At 36.1% G+C, this 25,131-nt stretch overlaps 3 protein-coding genes across 3 annotated transcripts; 1 reads left to right on the forward strand and 2 right to left on the reverse strand.

The window, feature by feature from the left end:
- The first annotated feature begins 657 nt into the window (after positions 1-657).
- LOC115972439 (ATP-dependent Clp protease ATP-binding subunit CLPT2, chloroplastic) lies at positions 658-10,228 on the forward strand. The gene is made up of 5 exons (XM_031092727.1): positions 658-1,037; positions 1,132-1,173; positions 1,293-1,402; positions 2,112-2,291; positions 9,853-10,228. The coding sequence occupies exons 1-5, from the start codon at positions 772-774 to the stop codon at positions 10,008-10,010; spliced, it is 756 nt and encodes a 251-aa protein (XP_030948587.1). The 5' UTR covers positions 658-771; the 3' UTR covers positions 10,011-10,228.
- Positions 10,229-11,324: 1,096 nt separating this feature from the next.
- Positions 11,325-12,970, reverse strand: LOC115972447 (protein DETOXIFICATION 56-like). Its single transcript, XM_031092737.1, has one exon. It carries the CDS (start codon positions 12,883-12,885, stop codon positions 11,371-11,373), a length of 1,515 nt encoding a protein of 504 aa, XP_030948597.1. The 5' UTR covers positions 12,886-12,970; the 3' UTR covers positions 11,325-11,370.
- Positions 12,971-21,072: 8,102 nt separating this feature from the next.
- LOC115970962 (protein DETOXIFICATION 56-like) lies at positions 21,073-24,054 on the reverse strand. The gene has a single exon (XM_031090606.1). The coding sequence runs from the start codon at positions 23,572-23,574 to the stop codon at positions 22,057-22,059; it is 1,518 nt and encodes a 505-aa protein (XP_030946466.1). The 5' UTR covers positions 23,575-24,054; the 3' UTR covers positions 21,073-22,056.
- Between the last annotated feature and the right edge of the window lie 1,077 nt (positions 24,055-25,131).

Genomic DNA, 25,131 nt, shown 5'->3' on the forward strand with positions numbered 1-25,131 from the left:
CTCTAACGATGACTGCGCACCGAGCCAGGTTTAACTTCTTAGGCCCATCTGAGCTTGGCCCACTTGTACATTTTGTTTCGTACTCTTCTCTAGTCCCAAACATGCACATTGGATAGATTTATAATTAGGTTTGGTTATTAATTTGATTCTCCAACTATTTAGAAAAGTTGAATTCCGGTAACTTTAACTTAACTATTAATTGACTTAATTCCATCCCTTAACTTTCAAACTCATATTCATTTCATTATTGGATCCCATTTCTACTAAAATTCGTAAATAGCATTTATCTAACTTAGCAAATGTAGCACATGTTGGAAGGAAATCATGGAACTTCATAACAACTTTCAATGAGAATCTTGTTAAGATTTTAAAGGAGAATAGACATGAGGATGAAATCAACTCGATTTTAAAAATTGAGAAACAAAATTGATGAAGTTAATATCTAAGCAAACAAGTTGAATCTACATTAATTTCATCTAATTATAATCATTTTAGCTCAGTCCAAACTTTATTTATGACTGTTATTTATTGTGTTAGATATATTATTTTATGTGTTAATTATATTATTTTAATATGTTAAATGTTAAAATAAAACCTATAATATTAGATATATTACAAGATATGCTAAAAGTTATATTTTTTAAGAAATCAATACGTTACCTTAAAAATTATTCAAAGAAAAGCCAGCAATACGGCGTCGTTCTCTTTCTATCCATATATTCTATATGCCCGAGGATTACTACTCCTACTACTTTCTTTTTCTTACCAAAAATGGCAGCTCACACAATCTCCAAGTTTCCAACAACAAGAACACCCTCGTTATTATTCTCAGACTCAGACTCCAACCTTAGAAGACGACCCGACCCGTATCCCCCGCACCTGGGTCGGACTCTCAGACCACCACAAAGTGTACCTCACCCATGCGCATGGCTAGGCACCAACCAACTCTCGCTTCACTCCTCAAATCTCAGACAACCACCCCACTTGTCAAGGCACCGACCCATCACCGCAACGGTGTCGTGTTGCCTCCCCACTGCGTAAGTTCCAATTCTCTCAAACTCTGAAAAATATGTATATAAATTTCCCATTTTGGAATTGGAAATTTCAGATAATTCGTTTTTGATTTTGCAGAAAGCCAGAGAGAGCTTCTTCCTCCACTGTGAAAATTCCCAAGTGAGTTTAGCTGAACTTCTTTCAGAAAGTTAAGATTTTTGGGTTTTATGGTTTTGTTTTGTTTTGTTGGGGGTGGTTGGTATTGAGAAATTGTAGTGGGTGAATTGAGAATGGAGCAGATGGTCAAGGAGTGCAATAAAGGCATTTGCTATGGGAGAGCTGGAAGCCAGGAAGCTCAAGTACCCAACTACTGGGACTGAATCCCTTCTCATGGGGATTCTTATTGAGGGTATCACTATCTCTATCACTATCAACCTCTCTTTTCTTCTTTGCTTTCTTATTTCCCCCTTTTTGATTTGTTTATATATTTGATGCTTCCAACTGTTATTATAGAGTCTAAATTCCAATTTTAGCAATGTATAAGCTCAAATGAATAAGAAACCTTAGCCTTTGGACTTTAGGAGACAGTTATTGTATTGCAAAAAGTAAACAAATTTCTGGTTGGACTTGAAATTTGAAGGCCTTATGACGAGTGAAATTGCAATCAATTATAAAATTTGTCTATGATTGGCTGTAATAGATGATCTTGTTATGATTTTGGTGGTTAAATTGTTGATGGTGGTAATATTGTGATGACACAATTCAGGTGTGATCTTGGTGGTAATAGATGAACATGTTACACCCTATTACAATTTGATGAATTAAAACAAAAAAAAAGATGGATAATAATGTGTACTATTCCTGGATTTGGTAAAAGTAACCTTCTAATGAGTTTATTCATGTTGTGTCTTTATCATCACCAGCCTTCATTACTCTTGTCACTGCGTTGATCCACCACTTTGGCCAATAGCATTGCTGCTAAGGAAACCATTATAATACACCATAACTGTAGATTTGTCACTGCTACTTCATTGTCTCCTTTTATTTTTATTTTTATATAAAACAGATCTGCAGTTATAACTTATAATGCTCTATAAATCTTTTCCATAATGGTGCAGGAACTAGTCTTGCTTCAAACTTTTTGCGAGCAAATGGGATTACTCTATTTAAGGTGCGTGAAGAAACTATCAAGTTACTTGGGAAAGGTGAAAGGTTTTTTTTTAGTCCTGAGCATCCTCCTCCAACTGAAGCGGCTCAAAGGGCCCTTGACTGGGCTGTTGATCAGAAACTAAAATCTGGTAAGCTCCTGTTGATTGGCTGTTCTTGTCGTTGGTGTTATCCTTTCTATATTCTAGAGTTTCATTCTTGTATGTTTTGTGAGTATACGTTATCATTTGCGATACAATACACACAAAAATGGAATACATGGATGGTCAGATGAATTGTGCCATGAACATGCAAACAAGTACATAAGAAGTTAACTGATTGAAAAGTTGCGTAAAATGGCTGAGAAGATCTCAGCATAGAGTAATGACTTCTGTAGAAAACAATTAGCTATAATTTAACTTTTATAATGTTGAAATTATAGGCATGTATGGATTCTGCCTGTCTTCTGTAATTTGATTATTGTACTCTGATTTCTGAACTTTATTATGCTGAAGGATTTAATCTTGCAAAAGTGAAAAATTAAGGATACAGTTGAAAGTAGAAACTTATTCTTTCTTGAATTCTGAATATCTTGTTGGAGTTCAATTTATTGTGGTTTAGAACATTAGATAGAAAATTGTTGGAAAAATGAAGTATTGTCGTCTCACTCTAGATATGTAAAAGGTCCAAATATTGTTTTCATGTCATTATCTATTCACGTTATTAAGCTTTATGTGGTTTATATATATAATATATATTTTTTTATAAGTAAGAAAAATTTTATTAAACAAGGTTACTTTATGCAAGGAGAATATGTAGCAAAAGAAAACACACATACAAAAAAACAGAAGAAAAAAAACCAAATATGTACAAATAAGAAGAGAATCTAGAAACAATGGAATGAAATCACTATACTTGAATCCTTGAGCTCATGACCAGTCGAACAATGTCCCTTTATATAAAGCTATGACGTAGAAATAGAATTAGAGTTGTTGGGTTATGGGTTGTATTAGGTGGTTTGATGAGTTATTTGATGACTATTTGATAGAAGAAAGTAGTGGGGATTTAGGGTTTTGACTTTTGATAGGTAAAAGAAAGGGCATGATTTGGGGTTGTAAGGAAGAAGAAAAATAGATATTTTTACAGTGTTTAGGGGCTGTATCAACAGTATCCGTGATTAAAGAGAAGAAGAATATTGAGAGAGAAGAGAGAGAGAAAACATCACTCAATAACCAACTTGCCTCAATGCTCAAAACACTAAACAATTTTATTAATCATTCTCACTTGATTGAGTACAATAAAACACTTATATAGGCCCTATTCTTAACTTCTCCTAGTATGACTAGGACTTCTACTTTGACCAGTAAACCAAACCCTATTTTGAATTAAATCACAATTGATGCGTAAAGACTCATAAACTAAAGGAATCGACTTGGGTCTAGTGCTCGTGTGCCATGGACTAGTTGGGATTTGGACACATGTCAAATAATTGCCATGTGTCCACATTTCAACGGATCCACCCAAACCTTTCCCTAAACTAAATAAGACTTAAAAATAAAAGAAGACCCATGGCCCATAAGCCCCATACCCAAAAATTGTAAAATTACTAAAATACCATTGACTCTAGAATAAACAAATAAAATATAAAAAACTAATTATTTACCATGGACACTTATTCTTGGGCTTTGCCTTAGCCTTAGCCTTAGGCTTCCAAAGAGGATATTCTTTTTGCTATGGTTGCACCATGAACTCTTCCTTGTCCCCTTTGAAAAGAACCAACTCCGTCGAATTAGGAGCTAAACCAAGAATGCCATTAGAAGGAACACTTTTTCAAATAAGAAAGGAACTGTTCTTCAACTTCAAGATTGTCATGTCGTTAGCACGTGTGAGAGTGCAATTCTTGTTTCCATCAACAAAAGAGTAAGTATTGGCATGCCCATTATGGTGTCACTAGGGATCCATGGCCAACCCAAAAGTATGTGACACAGTTTAAGAGGCAGCACATCACACATAACAATCTCCTTAAGCTTGCCAATATCAAATGTGGCTAGGCATTGTTTATCAACCTTCAACTTTGTGTTAGTGATCCATACCACATGATATAAATCCAGAGGGAACTTTACTTTTAATCCCAATTTCTTCACTGCTTCCTTAGATATTGCATTAGTACAACTCCCGGTGTCAATTACCAAAGAACATATTTGTTCGCAGTTGGCTCAAGTTTGAAAAATCTTTCCCCTATCTTCATTCTCTTGAATGTCTTGTTTAATTGTTGTAAGAGGTGGATGAATGACACCTATTATACCCTCATCATCTAGATCTAGCTCATGAACATTCACCTACAAGTTAGCATTGAGAGGTTCACAATCTCTTCCTCAAGTTCAGGTTGTTTGGGTCCCTTTATTGGCTCATTGCCTTTTGACCTATTTTAGGAATATCCTTTTCCAGCAGCAATTGGTTTTGAAGGACATTGAAAAGACATATGACCTAAACCATGACACTTTATTCTAGAATTAGAACTACTAGTTCCTTGTGATGAAGAAGCACTAGAATGTGCATTCTTGTTTGGGGGATAAGAATTACCTCAAGACTTATCAACAAACTTCTCCCAATTAGCATCCACAATTGTTCTCTCACTTCTAATATTGCTTGCCACTAGAGCTCTCATTAAGGCTTTCTATTTAGTCTCCTCTTCCATTTGGCATGCAACTTGAATTGCATCAGCCATAGGATACAGCTTACTTGCAGCCAAACCTGAATAAATATTAGGATTCAAGCCTTGGTGATACACTATGAAGCACGGGTGCGTTTCGGGACTCGGGTGCGGGTGCGGGTGCGGGTGCGGGACTCGGCAATTTTTGAAAAAGTAGGGTGCGGGTGCGGCGGGACTCGGCGATTAAAAAATTATTAAAAATATTTTTATTTATATTTTCTATATATTTTTACTATTAAAATATTCTTAAAAAACACATTAATATACTTGATTCACAAAACAAAGAAAGAATAAGGCAAGAAACGCATCTGAGGCCAGAATTTCGGCCTCTCTGGCAATTTTCACGGCCGATTTCGGCCTGTTTCGGCCGATTCCGGCCGATTCCGGCATGTTTCGGCCGTATCGGTCGCCGGCCGATATGGCCGATACGGCCGATACGGACCGATTCGGCCCGATTTCGGCCGAGTCGGCCCGATTTCGGCCGCGTCGGCGCCGATTTTGGCCGCGTCGGCCCGCGTCGGCCCGAGTCGGGATCCGCCACGTGGCGCGACGCGGCACGACGCGGGACGGACGCGCGGTCTGCGGCGTCCCTCCCGCGTCGCCGCGTCCCGCCGCGTCGGACGCGGGTGCGCTGGCCTGGGAGCCGCGTCCGTGCATCCTTGGTGATACATAGAAATCATCACATTCCATGGGAATCCCAATCTTATAGTGAAGTTACAGAACTTGATGACTCTTTAATAGAATACAATCTTGCACTGTTTAAATTACAAGTGAGCTTGTTGCTTGAAATTAGGTTTTATAAACTATAAAGTAGCGAGTCATAGCACTTCACACATCCTCCCAAGATCGAATGACTACATAGTGAGTTTTTTGATACTTTTCCCATCATATTCGAACTGTCCCTTTGAGTTTAGCCTCTGTGAAAACGAGTTTTCGCTCTTTGCTTAAGCTATACCATCTGTAAAAGCTTTCTATACTATGCAAACAATCAAAGACCACCTCTGGATTGCCTTCCCCATAAGGTTGATTCCCTTCCATAAAACCAGCACCTTGATGTGTGAGAACAATGTTGGATTTTTTTTTTTTTTTTTTTGTTGTGGCATCTGACTAGTGCTTCGTCCATAAGAATTTATGGGAGAAAAGGGTGTTAAACTTGTGGAAAATACATGGGTTGCACTTGGAGCTGATTTAGAGTATTGGGGCTCTTGATCAATGGTGGTTTCAGCAGAAAATTTTCCAAGAACAACTGCTGAGAGCTTGTTTTAGGTTCCTTTCATGGCGAATAATTCTTCAACTTTTACTCCCATTGAAATCACATACTCTCATAACTGGTTCAGAGTGTTTTTTTTTTGGTAGGCTTGAGAAAAAGCCTAAACCGAGACTCTAATTTTGGGTTAGTCACCATTATCTTGGATGAGAAGTTTTGTAGAGTGCAGCTGCCTCCATTTTCCCGTGGAAGGGTGTTTGGAAAGCTAAGATCTCTAAGAGGGTGGCTTTTTTTTGTGTGGACAGCGGTTCATGGGCAGATTCCTACATTGGATAATCTTATGTTTTGGGGTGCATTTTGGTGAATCGGTGTTGTATGTGTCATCGGAATGAGGAAACTGTGGATCATCTTCTCCTCCACTGTAGCTCACTCTCTATGGGTTTATATGTTTCAGATCTTTGGGACTCAATGGGTCATGCTAGGCTCTGTGGAAAGTTTCGTGTATTGTTGGAGCTTTTGGTTGGGAAAATTTTATTCAGACATTTGGAATATGGTTCCTGTGTTTGATGTGGATTGTTTGGACGGAAAGAAATCGACGCTCTTTTGAGGATACCGAGAAATCCTTGGTTCAATTACAAGCTCTATGCCAAAAGACTTTATTTGATTGGTCTAGGTGTTGGGGCTTCTTGGATTGTTCCACTATCTTGGAGTTTATTTCTTCTCTTAGTATTGCACTTTAAGTTTGTTTTTTCTTGTTGTTTGTTGCTGTTTGTTTGTTTGTTGCTTTTCCTTGTGTTCACCATCATGAACACCTTGTATTTGCTTTCTTCTGTTTATTAGTTTGATTAATAATACTCTTATTACTTATAAAAAAAAAGAAATTTTGTAGAGTGGTTGGCGGAAGAAGATTTTAGCAAAAAACTCAGGATAGGATTTTGGTTAGACTTAAGCTTTGACACCAAGTTTATGTAGGGAAAATCAAGGGGATTTTAGCAAAAAACTTAGGATAGGATTTTGGTAAAGACTTTAGCTCTGATACCAAGTTTATGTAGGGCAAATAGAGGGAATTTATTTGTGTGGTTGTGGTGGGTTAAGGTTTAGGAGGGTTTGTAAAAATAGGATTTAGAGTTGTTGGGTTATGGGTTGTATTTGGAATTAAAATGTGTTTTGATGAGTTATGTGATGGCTATTTGGTAGAAGAAAGTGTGTGGGGATTTAGGGCTAGTTTGGATGGATGGAGAGTAGAGTAAAGTTGGCCGAAAATTTGCCTAATTTCTGGCTAAGTCTACTCTATTCCCCCTCCCCCCCACCCCAATCCAAATTGACCATTAGGGTTTTGGTAGGTAAAAAAAAGGGCTTGGTTTGGGGTTGTAAGGAAGAAGGAAAAAGAGGTTTTTATGGTGTTTAGGGGCTGTATGAACAGTACCTGTGAATATTACCATAAGAAAGAGAAGAAGAAAAGAGATAGAAGAGAGAGGGAAACATTACACAAAGGCCAACATATCTCAGTACTCAAAACACTCAAAAATTTTATTAATCAACTCTCACTTGTTTGAGTATAGTAGAACACTTACATAGACCCTATTCTTGACTTCTCCTGGTAGGACCAGGGCTTCTACCTTGACTAGTATACAAAACCCTGTTTAAATTAAACCAAAACCCATAAATAAAGACCCATAATAAAAGAAAACCTATGGCCTATACCCAACAATTATAAAATTATTAATAGAGGAGAGACTCCTAGTTTAGAATTGTATTTATGGTTTCAGCATCTTTTTAAAATGTCTACAACAAAGCCTTAGTTCCAAAATTTTGGGCTTGGCTATGGATCCTCAATAGATTAGTTTGGGTTAAGCCACATGTATTCTTTTCCTCCATTATATTCTATCTAAAGTCGTACTCTATATTACTTTCTTAATTGACATGTCCTTATTTGTTACTTCTACTAATGTGGTTTTTGGTCTTCCTCTACCTTAATTTCCTTCTCTCAACTTGGATAAACTCATTCTTTCTATTTTTCGATAAGTAAAAAAAAAAAAAACTCAATTCTTTCTTACCAGTGCATTACTCGCTCTTTTCTAAATATAACCAAACTATCTCAAGAGCGACGGTTCTTTATCTTTTCATCAATAGGGGCTACCCTTATTTTTAAGCAAATTTCCTCACTTCGTGTATTTATACTTATTCATCTTAACATTCTCATTTTAGCTACACTCATTTTACGAATATTTTGCTTCTTAATAGCCCAACATTTGATACCATAGAGCATAACTAGTTGTATAGCAGTCTTACAAAATTTCCTTTAACTTAATAGGTGTTCTATGATTGCACAACAATATTCTTGATGCACTTCTTTACTTCATCCACCTACTCGTATTCTATGATTCACATTCTCTTCACTCTCTCCATCTTTATGATTCACCATTTACAATAGTAGAATAGCCCAACATTTGATATCAAAAAGCATAGCTGGCTGATACTATATCATCACACAATAATCCTTTTGAATTTATTTAGTGAGCTTCCATGGTATATCATTCTGGCATAAAAGAAAATCGATTCTCTGATATTGTTGTTTCATGTCTTAACCTATGTTCAATCACTCTTTCCCAAAGTTTCATATTGTGACTCATAAGTTTAATTGGTAATTTTTATGGTTTTGAATATCTCACTTGTTCTTATAAATAGGTATTAAAGTACTTCTCCTCCTCTCACTAGACATTTTGTTAACACTTAAGATCTTATTGGAAAGGTTTATCAACCAGCATACACCCACATCACCCAAGTATTCCAGACTTCAATGGGGATTTTGTCCAATCCCTCGGCTTTTCCCATTTTCATCATACTTAATGCATTCTTTACCTTAGTCATCCTAATTCTTCGAAAAAAATATATGGTTTCTATCCTCTAATGAGTTACCCAAGTTGCTCCAATCTCTCATATCATTTCCATTAAAAAGTTTATCAAAATAACTTTTCCACCTCTCTTTAATTTGCTCTTCTTTTACTAACACTATTTGACCTTCATCTTTAATGCACCAAACACCTTTCAAGTCTCTTGTTTTCATTTCCCTATTCTAAGCAAGTTTATGAATATGCTTTTCTCCCTCCTTCGTCCCAACTTGTTATATAAGTTATCATAGGCCTTACATTTAGCCTCTCGGATAAGCTTTTTTTTGCCACTTCATAATTTTCATAAGCAGCATTGTCTCTACATTTGGGTAAGTTTCTATAGCTGTCTCTCTCTAATTTAATTGCTGCTGGAACCTCCATATTCATCTTTTTAAAAAGTCTATTTGTTATAAAATCTTAGTTTTATGAATTGAAAAGCAAACATCAGTCTTTCCTTTAAATATTGGAGAAAATATAAGGTATCTATGAATGAATTAAGAATAAAAACAAAGTATGAGTATGTATTGTTTTTCCATATGGTTCCATTGAATTTAACAAGTATTACTTCTCAAAAAATATTATCAAGTATCTGAGGATAAATTTCCATTACATGGAAAGAACCATTATAGGAGACACATTGCAAAATAAGTGTCATCTTAGGGGCCCTTTAACAAAGACTACTGAAACGTTTTTCTGTTGCTTGTGAGATGGCTGCCTTTCTGTCTATATTGATGTAATTTAATAGCTTTAATACTCTGTCTATTCAATAAACTTCTTTGAATTGGAGACAGCTCTGCCGGACCCTACATTTTCTGGTTGAAGCATTACTGCATCTGAGGATACATATTTGTTCACATCATAATTTGTTTCCCACACTCCATGATTAACTTTGTGACTTGCAGGTGATGGTGGGGAAATTACGACATCTCATATGCTTCTTGGCATATGGTCTGAAGTGGAATCACCAGGTTATAAGATAATGGCTACCCTTGGCTTTAATGATGAGAAAGCCAAAGAGTTGGAGTCTTTGAGTTCAGAACCTGGATTTGTAGATGATTGATACATTCATTTGAGGTTTGTTACCATGCTTGTAATTCTATTTTTTGGAGATATATTAATGTTGTCTGTTCTTTCCTTTGAAGTTGCAAGTTCTGTCATGGACACTTCATTTGGACTTTCTCGGATTGCTTCCCTGTTGAGCTTGCCTATAAAAGTTGTTCTCCATATGAATAGAATTTTAATTGAATGCTTAATTTTTCCAATGTCCCAAATTGAAAACGCTGAGTTGCGTGATACATTATTCAGGGCATGTGATGGAGTTTGCCATTTAAATTAGTGTCATGACAATTCTTTAACTTTTCTCGCTTGCCAGTAGTTTCATTACGAAATGGGCTTCCTTGAGGGAGCAATGAAATGAGAATCTGAAACACTCTAGGCAAGTCTCTGAGGATGATTGCCTAGGAGTGCTTCACAAGAACAACAATAGACTTTGGTCTGCATAGCTGGAAAGCATGGGTGCACCAATTGGGTTGGCGCATCCGAGTCTGATATGCACAGACGCGCCGTGCGGCCATGGATGCAGCTGCACACACATTTGTGATCGATTTTTTTTTTTTTTTGATACGGTCTGATTCGGTCCAAAACAGGCCCTGAATCGGTCCAATATGGGCCGAAATAAGTGTTTTTTTTTTTTTTTTTAAAACGTAAATTTTTTTGACAAAATACACCGTTGAAAAAACTCTAAACGCATCTCAAACTCTCCCTGACTCTATCGTTCTCTGTGTCTCCTCTCTCTCTCTCTAACCCACGGCTCTCCCTCAGACTCCCTCCATCTCTCCTTTGCCTCATTGACCCAAGCTCACTCTCCCAGCTTTTCATAAAATCTCAAACCTCGGTCTCAATCTCTCCATCTCTCAGTTACAGAAACATTGTTTTAGTTTCAAACTTTCGATCTTGTATTCTAATTTTTGAACATCATGGAATGGTGTATTCAGTATTCATTTTACTATCTACTATTGCTCTTAAATTGGTATATGTTTACCATTATATATATATATATATATAAAATGCTTAGCAATATATAGAAAATAAAAATAAAAATATATTTAATAAATTATTAATAAACGAATCCTGTGGTACCCTTGCCCTACTTTTTCAAAAATTGCCGAGTTGCCACACCGCACTGTGCCCACACCCGAACCCGAATCTGAATCTGCACCTTTGCTTCCTAGTTACATAATGCCCGAGTATAAGAGTTTGCAGCATTGATATGTGCGGTTATATGTTTTGAATTGAACCCATTCAATTGACTATTTTTCTAGTTATTCAAATTGTTACCATTCAATTGACTATTTTCTAGTTATTCAATTGTCATGCTAAAGGCGTTTATAACACTGTACAAACAAATGTTTACAATTTATTCAGTTGATCTCATACTTGTCCACACTGGAACTGGAGTGACTTTCATCTTCCTTAACAGTGTCCACATCACATGCTAGTTTTTGTGCCTTGACAACTTCTTCATCCCAGTCAATCTTTATGACAAAGACCAACAGTAAAACCAAGCAGGCTACCATCCCCACCAAGAAACCTACCAACATCCCGCCAAGTCCAAGTGCTGCCTTGAAGGCTAAAACTGCACCCAAGGGTAAAGATAGAAGGTAGAACCCACCAAGATTGGCATAAATACCCAACGTTGGCCTAGCAGTTCCCCGGACAATTCCTCCACATACTACCAATGGAAAATTTACTACATCCATTAGAGCCATTAGCAACATCATCTTCTTTACACCTCTTATAGTCCCCTTATCATGGCTAGACAGAGGCCCCCATATTCCTCTGGCTGCTACTGTCACTATGGCACCTATGAAACCGGAGATGAAGCTCACTGCCAGAGACACATATGCTGACTGGTAAGCAGGACCGGCATGGTTTGCACCAAGTTCATTTGACACACGGGTGGATGCACATGTGGCTAATGATAACATCACAGAGAAAAGCAGGTAATCGAAGTTTAACACAATTGCTAACACTCCAACAGCCTGCTTAGCATTCGGTAGCCTCCCTGTGAGCAAGACTAAAATCTCATAACACCACCATTCAAGGCAGGCGGTAAGGCAACAAGGTCCGCAGAGCTTGAGCAACCTGAGCCAGTCACTAACGCTTTGTTCACACCACCCACCTTCCTTCCATCCTCTTTCCCTATTTTCCATCATAAATACATACAAGGCAAGTAATATCACTACAAGGAGATCAGTGACCCAAGTTGCCATTGAAACTCCCTCAAGACCCTTAGCTTTTGAAAGTAATATGTTGATGGGAATGTGAAAAGCTAGACCCAGACCCGAGCTAAACAATATGGGAATTGTGATGCTCTGTGAGCTCAAGTAGGCTTTGAGTGGACATAGAAATGAAGTGATTACCAAATCAGGGAGGAGATGGAAAAGATAGGTCTTTGCCACAATTGATATATCCTTTTGTTGACCAAAATGGATAAGAATTTTATCAACATTGAGCCACAAGAAAGTTATAGGTAGTGTTGCAAGTAGTAATAATAAGATTGCCATGAGGAGAGTCTTGTGAAGGAGTTTAAAGTTTTTGGCTCCGTAAGCTTGACCACATATGGGTTCCATGGCTCCACAGAGGCCATTCAAGACAGACAAACCTGTGACATTAGCAAACGTGATCCCAAGTGCGCCACCTGCCAAGTTAAGCTCCCCAAGGCGGCCTAAAAAGGCTGTTGTGATTGCTATTTTTGCAAACCATGTTAAATTCATTGCTATCAATGGAATAACAATTCCCCTTTGCACTTTTAGCTCCAAAAGCACAATCTTTGCAAAGCTGGCTGACCATTTTTGAGTTGGAGGTGTCGGGGATGAAGATGGTTGAAAGGTTTTCATGTTTGGGTTCTCTTCAAGTTTTGTGGTAGTAGACATTATTGCTGAGCAAAATGGCTTGGCGGGTTTGTTTCAGATATCAGGATGATAACTTGGGCTCTTTTTAGGCAACCTTTAATTATGTTGAGTGCATAGGTTTAACATATTGGTTTCAAAATGAGTAAAGGGATCGGCTTTTGTAACGGCCAATCGAGAAAAAAAGAGAGAGTTGGTACAAAAAGAGAGAGAGAGAGAGTAGGTACTTGGCTGTTTAATGCGTGATGAGAATGCATGGGCCATGTGTGTGTGTTTAGAGCGTTCACATTGGTAGAGGCAAAAATTTGGCTATTTAGCACTTATAAAAGTCACTTTATCTATTTTACCTCTTCACTTTATAATACACCCAATATCAATAGATCTACCTTTTTAGCTATTTGATTAAAATAATATAAAGAATTCATTAAAATAAAATAAAAAGATATCAACCACAAAAAACTTTCAACCAGCCACTACTCCACCACCAACACATAGGGATGACAAAAACTGCCCGACCTGCGGGTACCCTACTCGACCTGTGAAGCAAATGGGGTGGGTTTGGGTTTTAGAAATCCAACCCGTAATGGGTTTGGGTTGGGTGCGGGTATTATGCATACCCGACCCAAACCTGACCCGTGTATATATATTAAAAAATTAAAAAACCCTAACTATAATACTAACTATCCTAACCCTAATCCTCATTTTTCATTTTCCATCACTCACTCTCAAGTCTCAACCACCTCCCTCTCCCTCACTCTCACTATTACTTGTTACTTGCTACCACTGCCCTCCTCCACCTCGTTGTCGTTGGTCTTTCCTCCACCTCACCGGTCCATCCTCGCTCCCTCCCTTACCGCACCACCACTCCTCCACCTCGCCATAAACACTGATCCTTCCTCCCTACCTCCCTCACCTCACCTTGATTGGAAAAAGAAGGGATTTTTATTGGGTTTTCCAGGTGTGTTGTGGTTTTGTTTTTGGAGTTTAGGAAGGGTTGAAATAGTGATAGCTTTCGAGTTGTAAAGGGTAGATCAATTGTTGTTTTGTGTTGGTGTAAAAGGAAAAATGAAGGATTTTTATGTATTTGGGTTATGTATTTAGGATTTTTGTATTTGGGTTTGTAATTTTTATGTATTATTTCATTGTCAAATTTTTTTTTTTTTTTAAGATTATGTATTTAGGATTTTTGTATTTGGGTTTGTGATTTTATGTATTATTTCATTGTCAAATGTATTTTGAAGGTTATATATTTAGGATTTTTGTATTTGGGTTTGTGATTTTGAAAGAGAAAATGAGAAATTTGAAATTAAATTATTGTAGATTTATGTGATTTTGTTGTCAAATGCTATTGATTTTTTTTTTTTTAATAAATTGGGCCACGGTTTAGGCCCTTCAAGGACTTAGGATTGGGCCTTGAAGTGGCAAATCTGGGTGGGGCCCGACGGGGCGGGTTTTGGGGTTTAAAAAAAACCCGTTTATTAAACGAGGTGGGTTCAGGTTTCAGGGGCAAGCCAGCGGGGCGGGTTCGAGCATAAAGAAACCCACCACCAACCTGACTCGTTGCCATTCCTACCAACATAGCCCACGGCAACCACAACCACAACTACCAAATCACCACCAACACAGCCACCAAACCGCCATTTCAACCGCAACCCACAGTCACAACCAAACCCACAAAAAAAAATCAAACACCAAAAAACCCATGCGAAGAAGAACCAAAAATACCAGCAAAAAAAAAAAAAAAAAAAAAAAAAAAAAAAAAATTGGAATCCCACAAACCCAGCTATCCAAAACTCATGAACCCAGAATTCCCGCCGTCGCTGATCATGGCGTTGTCTTGTTGTCTGCCTTGATCGAGCACAAAGCTTCGATGGGTCGGCGGTTGGGCAAATCTAATGGTTCTACATTGGGCAAATTTGATGTGTCGGTGGTGAGTGAAGGAAGAGAGGGAAAAAAAAAATAAAAGGGAGAGGGTGAGCTTCTACTAAAGATTTGGGTTGGCTAGAGGAAGAGAGGAAAAACAAAAGGGGAGAGGTTGAAGATTGAACCAGCGGACTTACAAAAGAAAAAAAGAGACATTATTTAATTGAAGAGGCAAATAAAATATTATTATTTCATTATACTTTTGAGCTACAATGCACAGCCAAAAGTAGCTATGCACTGTAGCTGTGTAGCCAAATTATTTGGATTTGGCTCCACCAATGTAGCCTTATTTTTTGTATTTGGTGGTGCTAAAAATAGCAATATACCTTTTTAGCACCACCAATACTAATGCTCTTATATATATATATATATATATATATATATATATATTTATATGACTCAAACTCCACACAATACTTTTATATTAAACCAGTCGCAGACCCTGCGCGTTGCGCATGATAATATTTTTAGGTGGTCTCATTAAATTTATTTTTTGTAGTTTGGACTAATTTAATAAATAATAATGTATTTCATAATCATATTTTCAGTTATCATAGAGACAAACACAAATGTAATATATATAATTTTTGTCATATCAAAATGAAAATAATACAATTTTTCTCTGGAATATAAAAAGTAGAAAAATAATATTTTTTTAATAAAAATTAATTTTAAAATTTTGTGTATCATTAAAAAGTATATAAAATTTGGAAATTATTTATTTAGTTTTAAACAAACTTTTTCAAATGTCCATATTAATTTATTTGGTGCTCGCATCATTTGCTGACCATTTAGATACATGGAATGCGTGATGGTTAATGAAAACTGTAAGGACAGTATTTGGATTAGACTTAATATGGGATTGGGTTTAAGCCCAACAAACCCAAACAATGAATTTATAAATCGTGGGTGAAAGAACTAGTTCTACTCTAAAAGATGGACCATAAAAGTTGCTGAATTAAGATTGTTAAGCACAAATAAAGTAAGAAAATTTGTCCTTGGCAAAGCCTGAAAAACTTATCTTATAATATCTTGATGATGAACATAGTTACAAGAATCCTCAATGTTATTGCCTAGATTCTATGATTTTTTTATTATCCCCCTTTTAGATCACCTTTCCGTGCTATATATTACAACCTTGGTGTTATCCCTACCATACACGTGTAGGTTGGATTCTAGGATCTCCTTTTTGTCCCATCCAACACCTCCCAGAACCATCAAATAGTAGCTGTAAGGCTGCTTGGTCACTGTTTAGGTATCACTTTCATATTAATGCGGCCAGAGAATTAGTTGGGAGGCATTTAATGTGGAGGTAGCAGTTTTTGAAGATATTTGTTGCCTCTCTTTACTTACCCCTTGTCCAACGTCCAACTCCTAGTTGTGATGTAACTTTGAAGAAGGTCTAGGGTGATATAACACTCTTACTGACCTCGGATCCTTGTTCCCGAGATGGCTTTTTTCCTTGGACGTGTGTTGAATTTATCTTGTACTATCTTTATTTTTCTCTTTATACCATTCCCATTATAACCTCATTTGGCCATCCTCGGAGTAGTTAATGTCCTTGGATTGGGCCATAGGCCCAATTCGTACAGCCTTAATAGTACCTCCTGATTAACTGGCTCCAACAAAAACACTATAATATTGATTAAGGCATAGCTAGGTTGGTGAATAAGAATTATGTAGCACAAATCAAATCAAATCAAGACATCTCAATAATGATACACTTTATGGGGTAGAACATTAAATGTAAGTTATAATGATAATATATAAATATATATATATATATATATATATATTCAATACTATAAGATTTGGCCTTTATAGTAAAGAGCATATGAAAGGCTTCTATTTACTAAAAAACAAAGAAAAAAAAAATGCTAATAACTTAGGACTAAAGGATAAAGAAGCTATGCAAACATCCATTCAAACTCACAAACATGAAGATATATTTATGTACTTATATATTTGTCTTATCTGTAACAATTTGGGGCTTTGGGCAGCTTATTAAACATTAGTTACAATTGAAATATATATTCAATACTATAAGATTTTGGTTTTATGGTAGAGGGTATATGAAAGGCTTCTATTCAGTAAATAAACGATGAAAAATATGAATTACCTACAGAATTATTGCTCGAAATATTCTCCAAAACATTTCAAACGTGATGTGATCAAACCAAATATCCAATTTATAATCAGACTCAAAATTTTTAATAAGTTTTTGAAGTAACGCAATATAAATATGTCACTATTCCCAATCAAAAGTGTTGGTTATAGCTTTATACATAATGATTGTAACTCTTTTTTCTTAATAATTAAAAAAAAAAAAAAAACTAAGAGTACAAAGGGGAAAAAAGTAGAGAATTTTTTTTTTTTGAAAAAAGAAGTATTGTGTTAATACTATCATAATCTAATCTAACATCTAATCCAACATGTGAAAATTGAAAAGATAAATAAATAACTTAAAAATCCCAAAGAATACACTAATGAGATAAGAAAGATGAGCAATACAAAATATTCGTAAATGCTTAAAACAATTACTCAAGCATCTAAAAACATCATCTAATAAAGACATAACAATTTGGTGCTAATTTGTTAAACAAAATATTTACAAATAGTGAAATGAAACTGCACAATGACCATCTTCTTCAATTGCACTAACTGTTCTTCATCATATTGTCCAGACTATCCTGTTGTTTTCCAAATAAATGAAAACCTGACAACAACACAAATTTTGAACGTATTATAATATGATTTTTCCCCAAATATGGTCAACAACATTAAAAGTATTTAGTGTTGTAAATAAAATGATAAAAAATACTTGCATCAAGGAAAACGTATGAATTAGTCAAATAATAAGACAATGGGAGTACAAACCTCATAAAAAATCAAACAAAAAGAAAAAAAATTGAGAGAGAGAGAGAGAGAGAGAGAACCTTTTAGTGTGGGAAAAAATATGCATAAAATGGGAGAGAGTGACAAATTTATAGTAAGAGAATGAAAATAAGAACAGCCTAAATAAAGGAAGATAAAGGGGCGAAATTATATGCAAAATTAAAACTGTTTAAGAGAAATATGTATAGACAATACTTAATTATAACATTAAGATTAAAGTAGAAGAATATGTAAAGTTAAAACTTCCTATGATGAATTTGTAAAGCCAATGTATTTATATATTTATTATTGTAAAAAAAATAATGATGTGGTGATGACGTGGATGATGAGATGACTTAACAGGAGTGTAGGAACAATAAATGCTATACTTTAGTTTTTAGATATATATATATTGAGTTGTTTAACCCTTCTCTGATCAGTGGTTTTACTCCTACTTGGACTAGGTCAATATGGAGGAATTTGTGATCTTCTTTCCTGTGAGGTTTTACTGCTGCAGGGGATAACAAGTAGCATGTTTCATACTCCTTGTTGATGCTATAAATTTGTTCTATAGTCCTAACATGGTAGTCTGTTTTGAAAGTCTTTTTCAAGGACCACGATGAATCGATGATGACTTATAGACTTGGTTTGTGGGTACTTTTGGTATGCTCCAATCTCCTAGTTTTTGATCTAGATCTGAAAGCTGGTATGACTCCGAGTTTATCATTCCATCATCTTGTGGAATCTCAGGGAGGGTTGTACTGCAAGATCTAATGCTAGAGGATGAATTACTCCTTTTAAACATTCTATTCATCATTTTGAATTAAAGCTTAAATTAAACAATTATATCCTAATTACCTTTTTTCTCCAAATTCCTAGATCTAACCTTTAGATCTGAAACAGGGTATACTCACGGGACAAAGCCTTCTCACAAGCTAACTACAACCTCTTATTGCCACAAACTCTCCACAATGCTAACACCCTAAAACGCCTCTCTCTCGGCTGACACGGGTGAACCAAGCATGAACAGGAAAGACACTGGGTCTGACTGGGTTGCATTACGACTTAGATCTGGACTTACTCGTCTCAACAGTATACATCTGCAACAAACTTTGGGCTAAAACAGAGATATGGAAAAGCAGATAACTGGGAAACAACTGATTAGTTTAAACAAATAATCACAGAATAATAGACAGAAGTATAAACGAGAGGCTCAGCCTACCACCAAAAGAAGGAACAGTAAACACTGACTAAGATGAAATAATAGATGAAGAATGATAAGTATGGGAGTGGTAATGCTATCAAAAAATAGATGTAAAACAAAATAATGTTTGTTAGAGATAACATACTCAAAGTAATGTATAATGCACAAAATAATGGATAACTATGGCGGTTGAACTGGCCAACTTGATTGAATTAAAACAGTAACTTACAACTTACTATCGGCCAAAACTTGGCTCTGATACCAAAATGGGGTAAGTTACAGACAGAGAATTCTTTGTGAAATTGTGGGATAATTTCAGGTTTAAAGAGATTATTGTCTAGATACACAAAGAATTCCCCACTCCAGTTCAGAAAGAAATTGCTCATAGTACAAGATCACAATCTAGTCTAGATTCCGTCCAGATCATCGGGAAATCTAGCAAAGAACTCAAAGATCTTGCCCAGCAATTACTCCTCCAATCAGAACAGTTAGAGTCAGAAGAAAAGAACTCTCCTGCCTCTTCAGAAGCCTTATGTAATCGTGCTCCAATTGACCCATTTCAGGATTCCCAAGATCCTTATGATGGTTATAACTTGGACAGCGATTAGTCACTCCAGAACAGCTCCAGAAGCCCCGAATAGCTCAAGAACCACCTTTGCAACTCGGTTACTATTCAGAACAGTACCCGCACCAACAAAGTTGCCGACAAACTACTATTCATCCACAGTCTCAGAACACTGTGCACAAAAGCAAGGGGACAAATCACTATTCATGAACAGTAACCGTTACTGTTCATCAAACAGTGCCCCGACAGAATCATTCAGTTTACTGTTTGCTTTCGGTGGAAAAGAAATTCACCCAGAGTAAAAGCAATTCACCCTCCGTGATTCCAGCAATCTCATGAAAGGATCCAAGGCTTCCTCCAGCTATTTAAGGAACCCTTTGCTCCAGTCTTCAGCAGGTCCAGTTTCACACTACCTCAGAGGTCCAATTGAGAGGTCCAAAAATCTCAGAAAACCTCCCTTCTCTTTACTTTGTAAACAGATGGCTCTCTCTTCCCCCTTCTTAGTTTACACTTGTAATAGAAATACATTTGTAACCCATATATAGATTTGATGATAAACATCCATTATAATTGGAAGGGCAGTATTTATTTGCACACACTACGTGCAATACACTAAAATTGTGACTTTTAAAGTTATATTTTCAAAGTTGAAAACGTGATAGCACCAGATGTAATTGAACTAGTTGCATAGGGTCTTTATTTTTGTTGTTGGTGCTAATTGTCTTTTATAAATTTTAAAAGTTAACTTTTTTTTCCTCTGCCATTGGTTCAAATACTTTCTTTTTAAAAAGTGAGAAAACATTTTGCATCTAATCTAATGGCAATGGAAAAAAGATTAACTTTTTTCTTCATCCATTGGATTAAATTGCATCTGGTACAAAATCCCACTCCCATCTAAGGGGTCCTTTAACAATACTATTTCAACGTTTTGTTGTTACTTGTGATATGGTTGCCTTTTTGTCTGTGATAATGTAATTTTATCTCTAAGGGGGTGTTTAGTTCGCGGCCCAGTTCAGACAAATGGTTGCTATTATCTTGACAATACTTATCAATCTTCATATGATGTGATATGGTTGTTATTATCTTGACAATACTTATCAATCTTCATATATTAACTTTCTCCATTCAAATCAATCTAAGAACTTCAAGAACTTGTAAAAAGCTTATCACAAAGCATTAAAACAAATAGAATATCAAAATTATAGAGAAATCTAAATGAGAGAGAGAGAGAGAGAGAGAGAGAGAGAGAGAGAGAGAGAGAGAGAGGCAAGGACCTGGTTGAGCATCAGGTTGGGATTGATTTGGCTAGAAAGATAAAGTTAGATTAGAGAGAGGGACTAGGTTAGGATTTGAAATTTCAAGTTAGGACAATTTTGTAATTAAAATATATTGGCATGAATAATTTTGTCAATCCCTTCAAAAAAAAAAAAAAAAAATTGTCAATTGGAAAGACTATCTCATTTCCATAAATAGGTAAATATAAGATACCATTATATAATAAGATAATGAGATCACTTTTTCTCAAAAATAAAAAAATAAAGAGATTACTATAAATTAGGGTAATATAAGATTTTTGGTAAATTTTTTTTCTTGATATAGAGATTTTTGGTAATCTTATATTATTGTAATGTTGTACACAAATAAATGACTAAACAGAGTAATGTCCTAACGTGTTTCTCAAAAAGAAAAAAAAAAAAGGTATTACAGTAATGTGATGAACATTCTAAATGCAACGTTAAACGTTTTAACGTTGTAGTGAAACGCAGATAGAGCCCGTTGATCCATAGTTGTTCAAATCAGAATTCTTATCCTTTACTGCTTCATTGACTTGTGACCTGCAGTTGATGTTGGGGAAATTACGACATCTCATCTACTTCTTGGCATATGGTCTGAAGTAATTGAATCACCAGTTCATAAGATAATGGCTTTAATGATGAGAAAGCCAAAGAGCTGGAGTCTTAAGTTCTGAACCTGGATTTGTAGATAATTGATACATTCATTTGATTTTTGTTACCATATATACTTGTAATTCTATATTTTTTTGGAGATGGATCAATGATATTGTCTATTCTTTCTTTTGAAGTTGCAAGTTCTGTCATGGACATTTCCATTAGGACTTTCTCAGATTGCTTCCCTGTTGAGATTGCCTAGCTATATAAGTTGTTCTTCATATGGATACAATTTTTATTGAATGCCTAATGTTTCCATTGTCCCAAATTGAGGACGCTTTTGCGTGAAAAATTGTTAAGGGCATGTGATGGAGTTTGCCGGTTAGGTTAGTGTTATGAGTCTTATGACAATAACTTATTTTCTTGTTGTGTCACACCTTTCTCGCTTGCCAGCAGTTTCGTTACTTAATGGGCTTTTCCTTGAGGGAACAATGAAACGAGGATCTGAAACACTCTAGGCAAGTCTCACACTGGGCTTCCAAATTATTGCTTAGGATTACTACATAAGGACCGCAATAGACATTGGTCTGCAATGTGCCCAAGTATAGGAGTCTGCACTTTGCAGCAATGTTTTATGGGGTCATATATTTTCAATTTAACCTATTCACTTGATTATTTTTTAGCATATGTTTTGATGCTAAAGGCGAAAAAAAAAATGGTTACAACTTATTCAGTTATTCTCAGACTTGGGCAGTTTTACCTGTCTCTACAATTGAGTGGTTTTCATCTTCCTTAACAATGTCCACATCACGTGCTAGTAATTGTGCCTTGCCCGCTTCTTCATCCCAGTCGATCCTTATGACAAAGACCAGTAGTAAAACCAAGCAAGCTACCATTCCCAAAAAGAAACCAATCAACAGCCCACCAAGTCCAAGTGCGGCCTTGAAGGCTAAAAGCACACCTAAGGGTAAAGCTAGAAGGTAGAACCCACCAAGGTTGGCATACATACCCAACCATGGCCTAGCTGTTCCCCGGACAATTCCTCCACATACTGCTAATGGAAAATTCACTACTTCCACCAAAGCCATTAGCAACATCATCTTCTTTACACATCTTATGGTCCCCTTATCATGGCTAAACAGAGGCCCCCATATTCCTCTGGCTGCTACCATCACCGCACCACCTATGCAACCGGCTACGATGCTCACTCCCAGAGACACATATGCCGACTGGTATGCAGGACCGGCATGGTTTGCGCCAAGCTCATTCGACACACGGGTGGATGCACATGTTGCCAATGATAACATCACAGAGTAAAGCAAGTAATCAAAGTTTAGCACAATTGCTAACACTCCAACAGCTTGCTTTGCATTCCCTAGCCTCCCTGTGAGCAAGACTAAAATCTCATAACACCACCATTCAAGGCAGGCGGTAAGGCAACAAGGTCCGCAGAGCTTGATCAACCTTAGCCAGTCACTAATGCTTTGTTCACACCACCCACCTTCCTTCCACCCTCTCTCTCTACTATTTTCCATTACAAACACATATAAGGCAAGTAGAATCACTACCATGAGATCAGTGATCCAAATTGCCATCGAAACTCCCTCAAGACCCTTAACTTTTGCGAGAAATATATTGATAGGAATGTGAACAGCTAGAGCTAGAGCCGAGCTAAACATTATAGGAACAGTTATACTCTGTGAACTCAAGTAGGCTTTGAGTGGACATAGAAATGAAGTGATTACCAAATCAGGAAGGAGATAGAAGAGATAGGTCTTTGCCACAATTGAAATGTCTTTTTGTTGGCCAAAATAAATGAGAATTTTATCAACGTTGAGCCACAAGAAAGTTATAGGTAGTGTGGTAAGTAGTAATAAGAAGATTGCCATGAGAAGGGTCTTGTGAAGGAGTTTAAAGTTTTTGGCTCCGTAAGCTTGACCACATATGGGTTCCATGGCGCCACAGAGGCCGTTCAGGACAGAGAAGCCTGTGACATTCGCAAACGTGAACCCAAGTGCACCTCCTGCCAATTTGAGCTCCCCAAGCCTGCCTAAAAACGCTGTTGTGATTGCTATCTTTGCAAACCATGACAAATTCATTGCTACCAATGGAACAGCAATTCCCCTTTGCGCTTTTAGCTCCGAAAGCATAATCTTTGATAAGCTAGCAGGCCATTTTTGAGTTAGAGGTGGGGGAGATGAAGGTGTTTGAAAGGTTTTCTTACTTGGGTTCTCTTCAAGGTTTGTGGCAGTAGACATTATTGCTGAGCAAAATGGCTTGGTGGGTTTGTTTCAGATATCTATTTTTCTTAGTGTAGATGAGAGAACCTGGGCTCTACTTGGATAAGATTAATAATGTTGAGTGCATGAGTTTCGTGAGAATGTTGGTTTCTAATTGAGCAAATGCGTCGGCTTTTGTAACAGCCAATGAAGAAGGAGAGGGATTTGGTGGTGGATCTATACTATATTGCGTGATGAGAATGCATGGGCGTGGCCATATATATATATATATATGTCATGCTGAAAAAACTTCTCCAGAATCAAATCTCACGAGATTTTGGTGTCAGATTATTTGTTATTTACTTATTTTTCGTGATGAAAAGGATATTGAAAGAATGAAATCTTGTAGGAAAGTAACTGCTTAATCTATGAAATTGAAAACCTAGAACGTTCCTCACTGTTTTCTGATGCTTTCCATACACCATATGGGCACGATAAAAATTAAATAGAGAGAGAATGAGGAAGTAATGCTAAACATTTTGGTCTTAACGCCCAAAACTACAAAAATTAATATTCCTTATTTCTTATTCATAAAAAAAAAAAAAAAAAAAAATTCCTTGTAAAGCAATGTCAAAATCTGGGTCTAAGAAAACCCGTGTATTTTGTTGACAAAGATTTTGGTTGGTCGAAAATTGAGATTCAGATCTCTTCGTTGCCTTTCTTGGGAGTCTAGAGGTGCCTCATGTAAATTTTTGTCCATTGAGCTTACTTGTCCTAGGGAACTCCAAGGGGCCGGGATTGTTTCTTAGCAATCTGCATAATTATTTATAAGGATTTGGAGGGTTTGAGGTCACGATTTGGTGTGGGGCAAAATCTGTAATTTAATTTCTGTAATTTATTATTTATTTCTAGCATGTAATCTATGCAAATGTATTGATGCACTTAAAATTAAACACAATTTTTATAATAAAAATATAAAAATATAATTAGTCAAATTATAAAAAAAAAATAGCATGTAACACATGCATACTTATAGATACATTTAAAATTAAACACACTATTTATCATACAAATATAAATAATTAGTTAAATTATTTTTTAAAAAAGTAAATGTAATTAGTTACATATTAAAATTCTTACCCAAATTTAATACTATTTATGAATTTTTTTTTCTAATTTTTAATAAGATAGAACATGTGGTGATCTTTGTTGTGTGGTGATTTTTATTGAATATATGTGATTGGTTTTTGTTTTTGTTTCTTTTTTTTAAAATTTTATAGTTCATTAATATTATATTCTTAATATTTTGTACTCATTAATTCACTTAGCACAAAGATTTAAAAACTTAAGTGGATATATGACACGAACTTAAGTGGATAATTATGATGTGGTCTCCATATAAATATAGACATATGGCTCAAAATTGAATTCTTATTTCAAATTTTAATTGAACTGTCTTTGAGCTTTGCCTATACGTACGCGCACGCGCGCGCACACACACACACACACTAGTGTGTAGCATAATTACAATTATATGTTTCAAATAATACATCTTTTTTAGAACAGGTTCAAATTATATATGGTATTAACTTTCAT

The sequence above is a fragment of the Quercus lobata genome, chromosome 12 (assembly GCF_001633185.2).
Source record: "Quercus lobata isolate SW786 chromosome 12, ValleyOak3.0 Primary Assembly, whole genome shotgun sequence".
Lineage (NCBI taxonomy): Eukaryota > Viridiplantae > Streptophyta > Magnoliopsida > Fagales > Fagaceae > Quercus > Quercus lobata.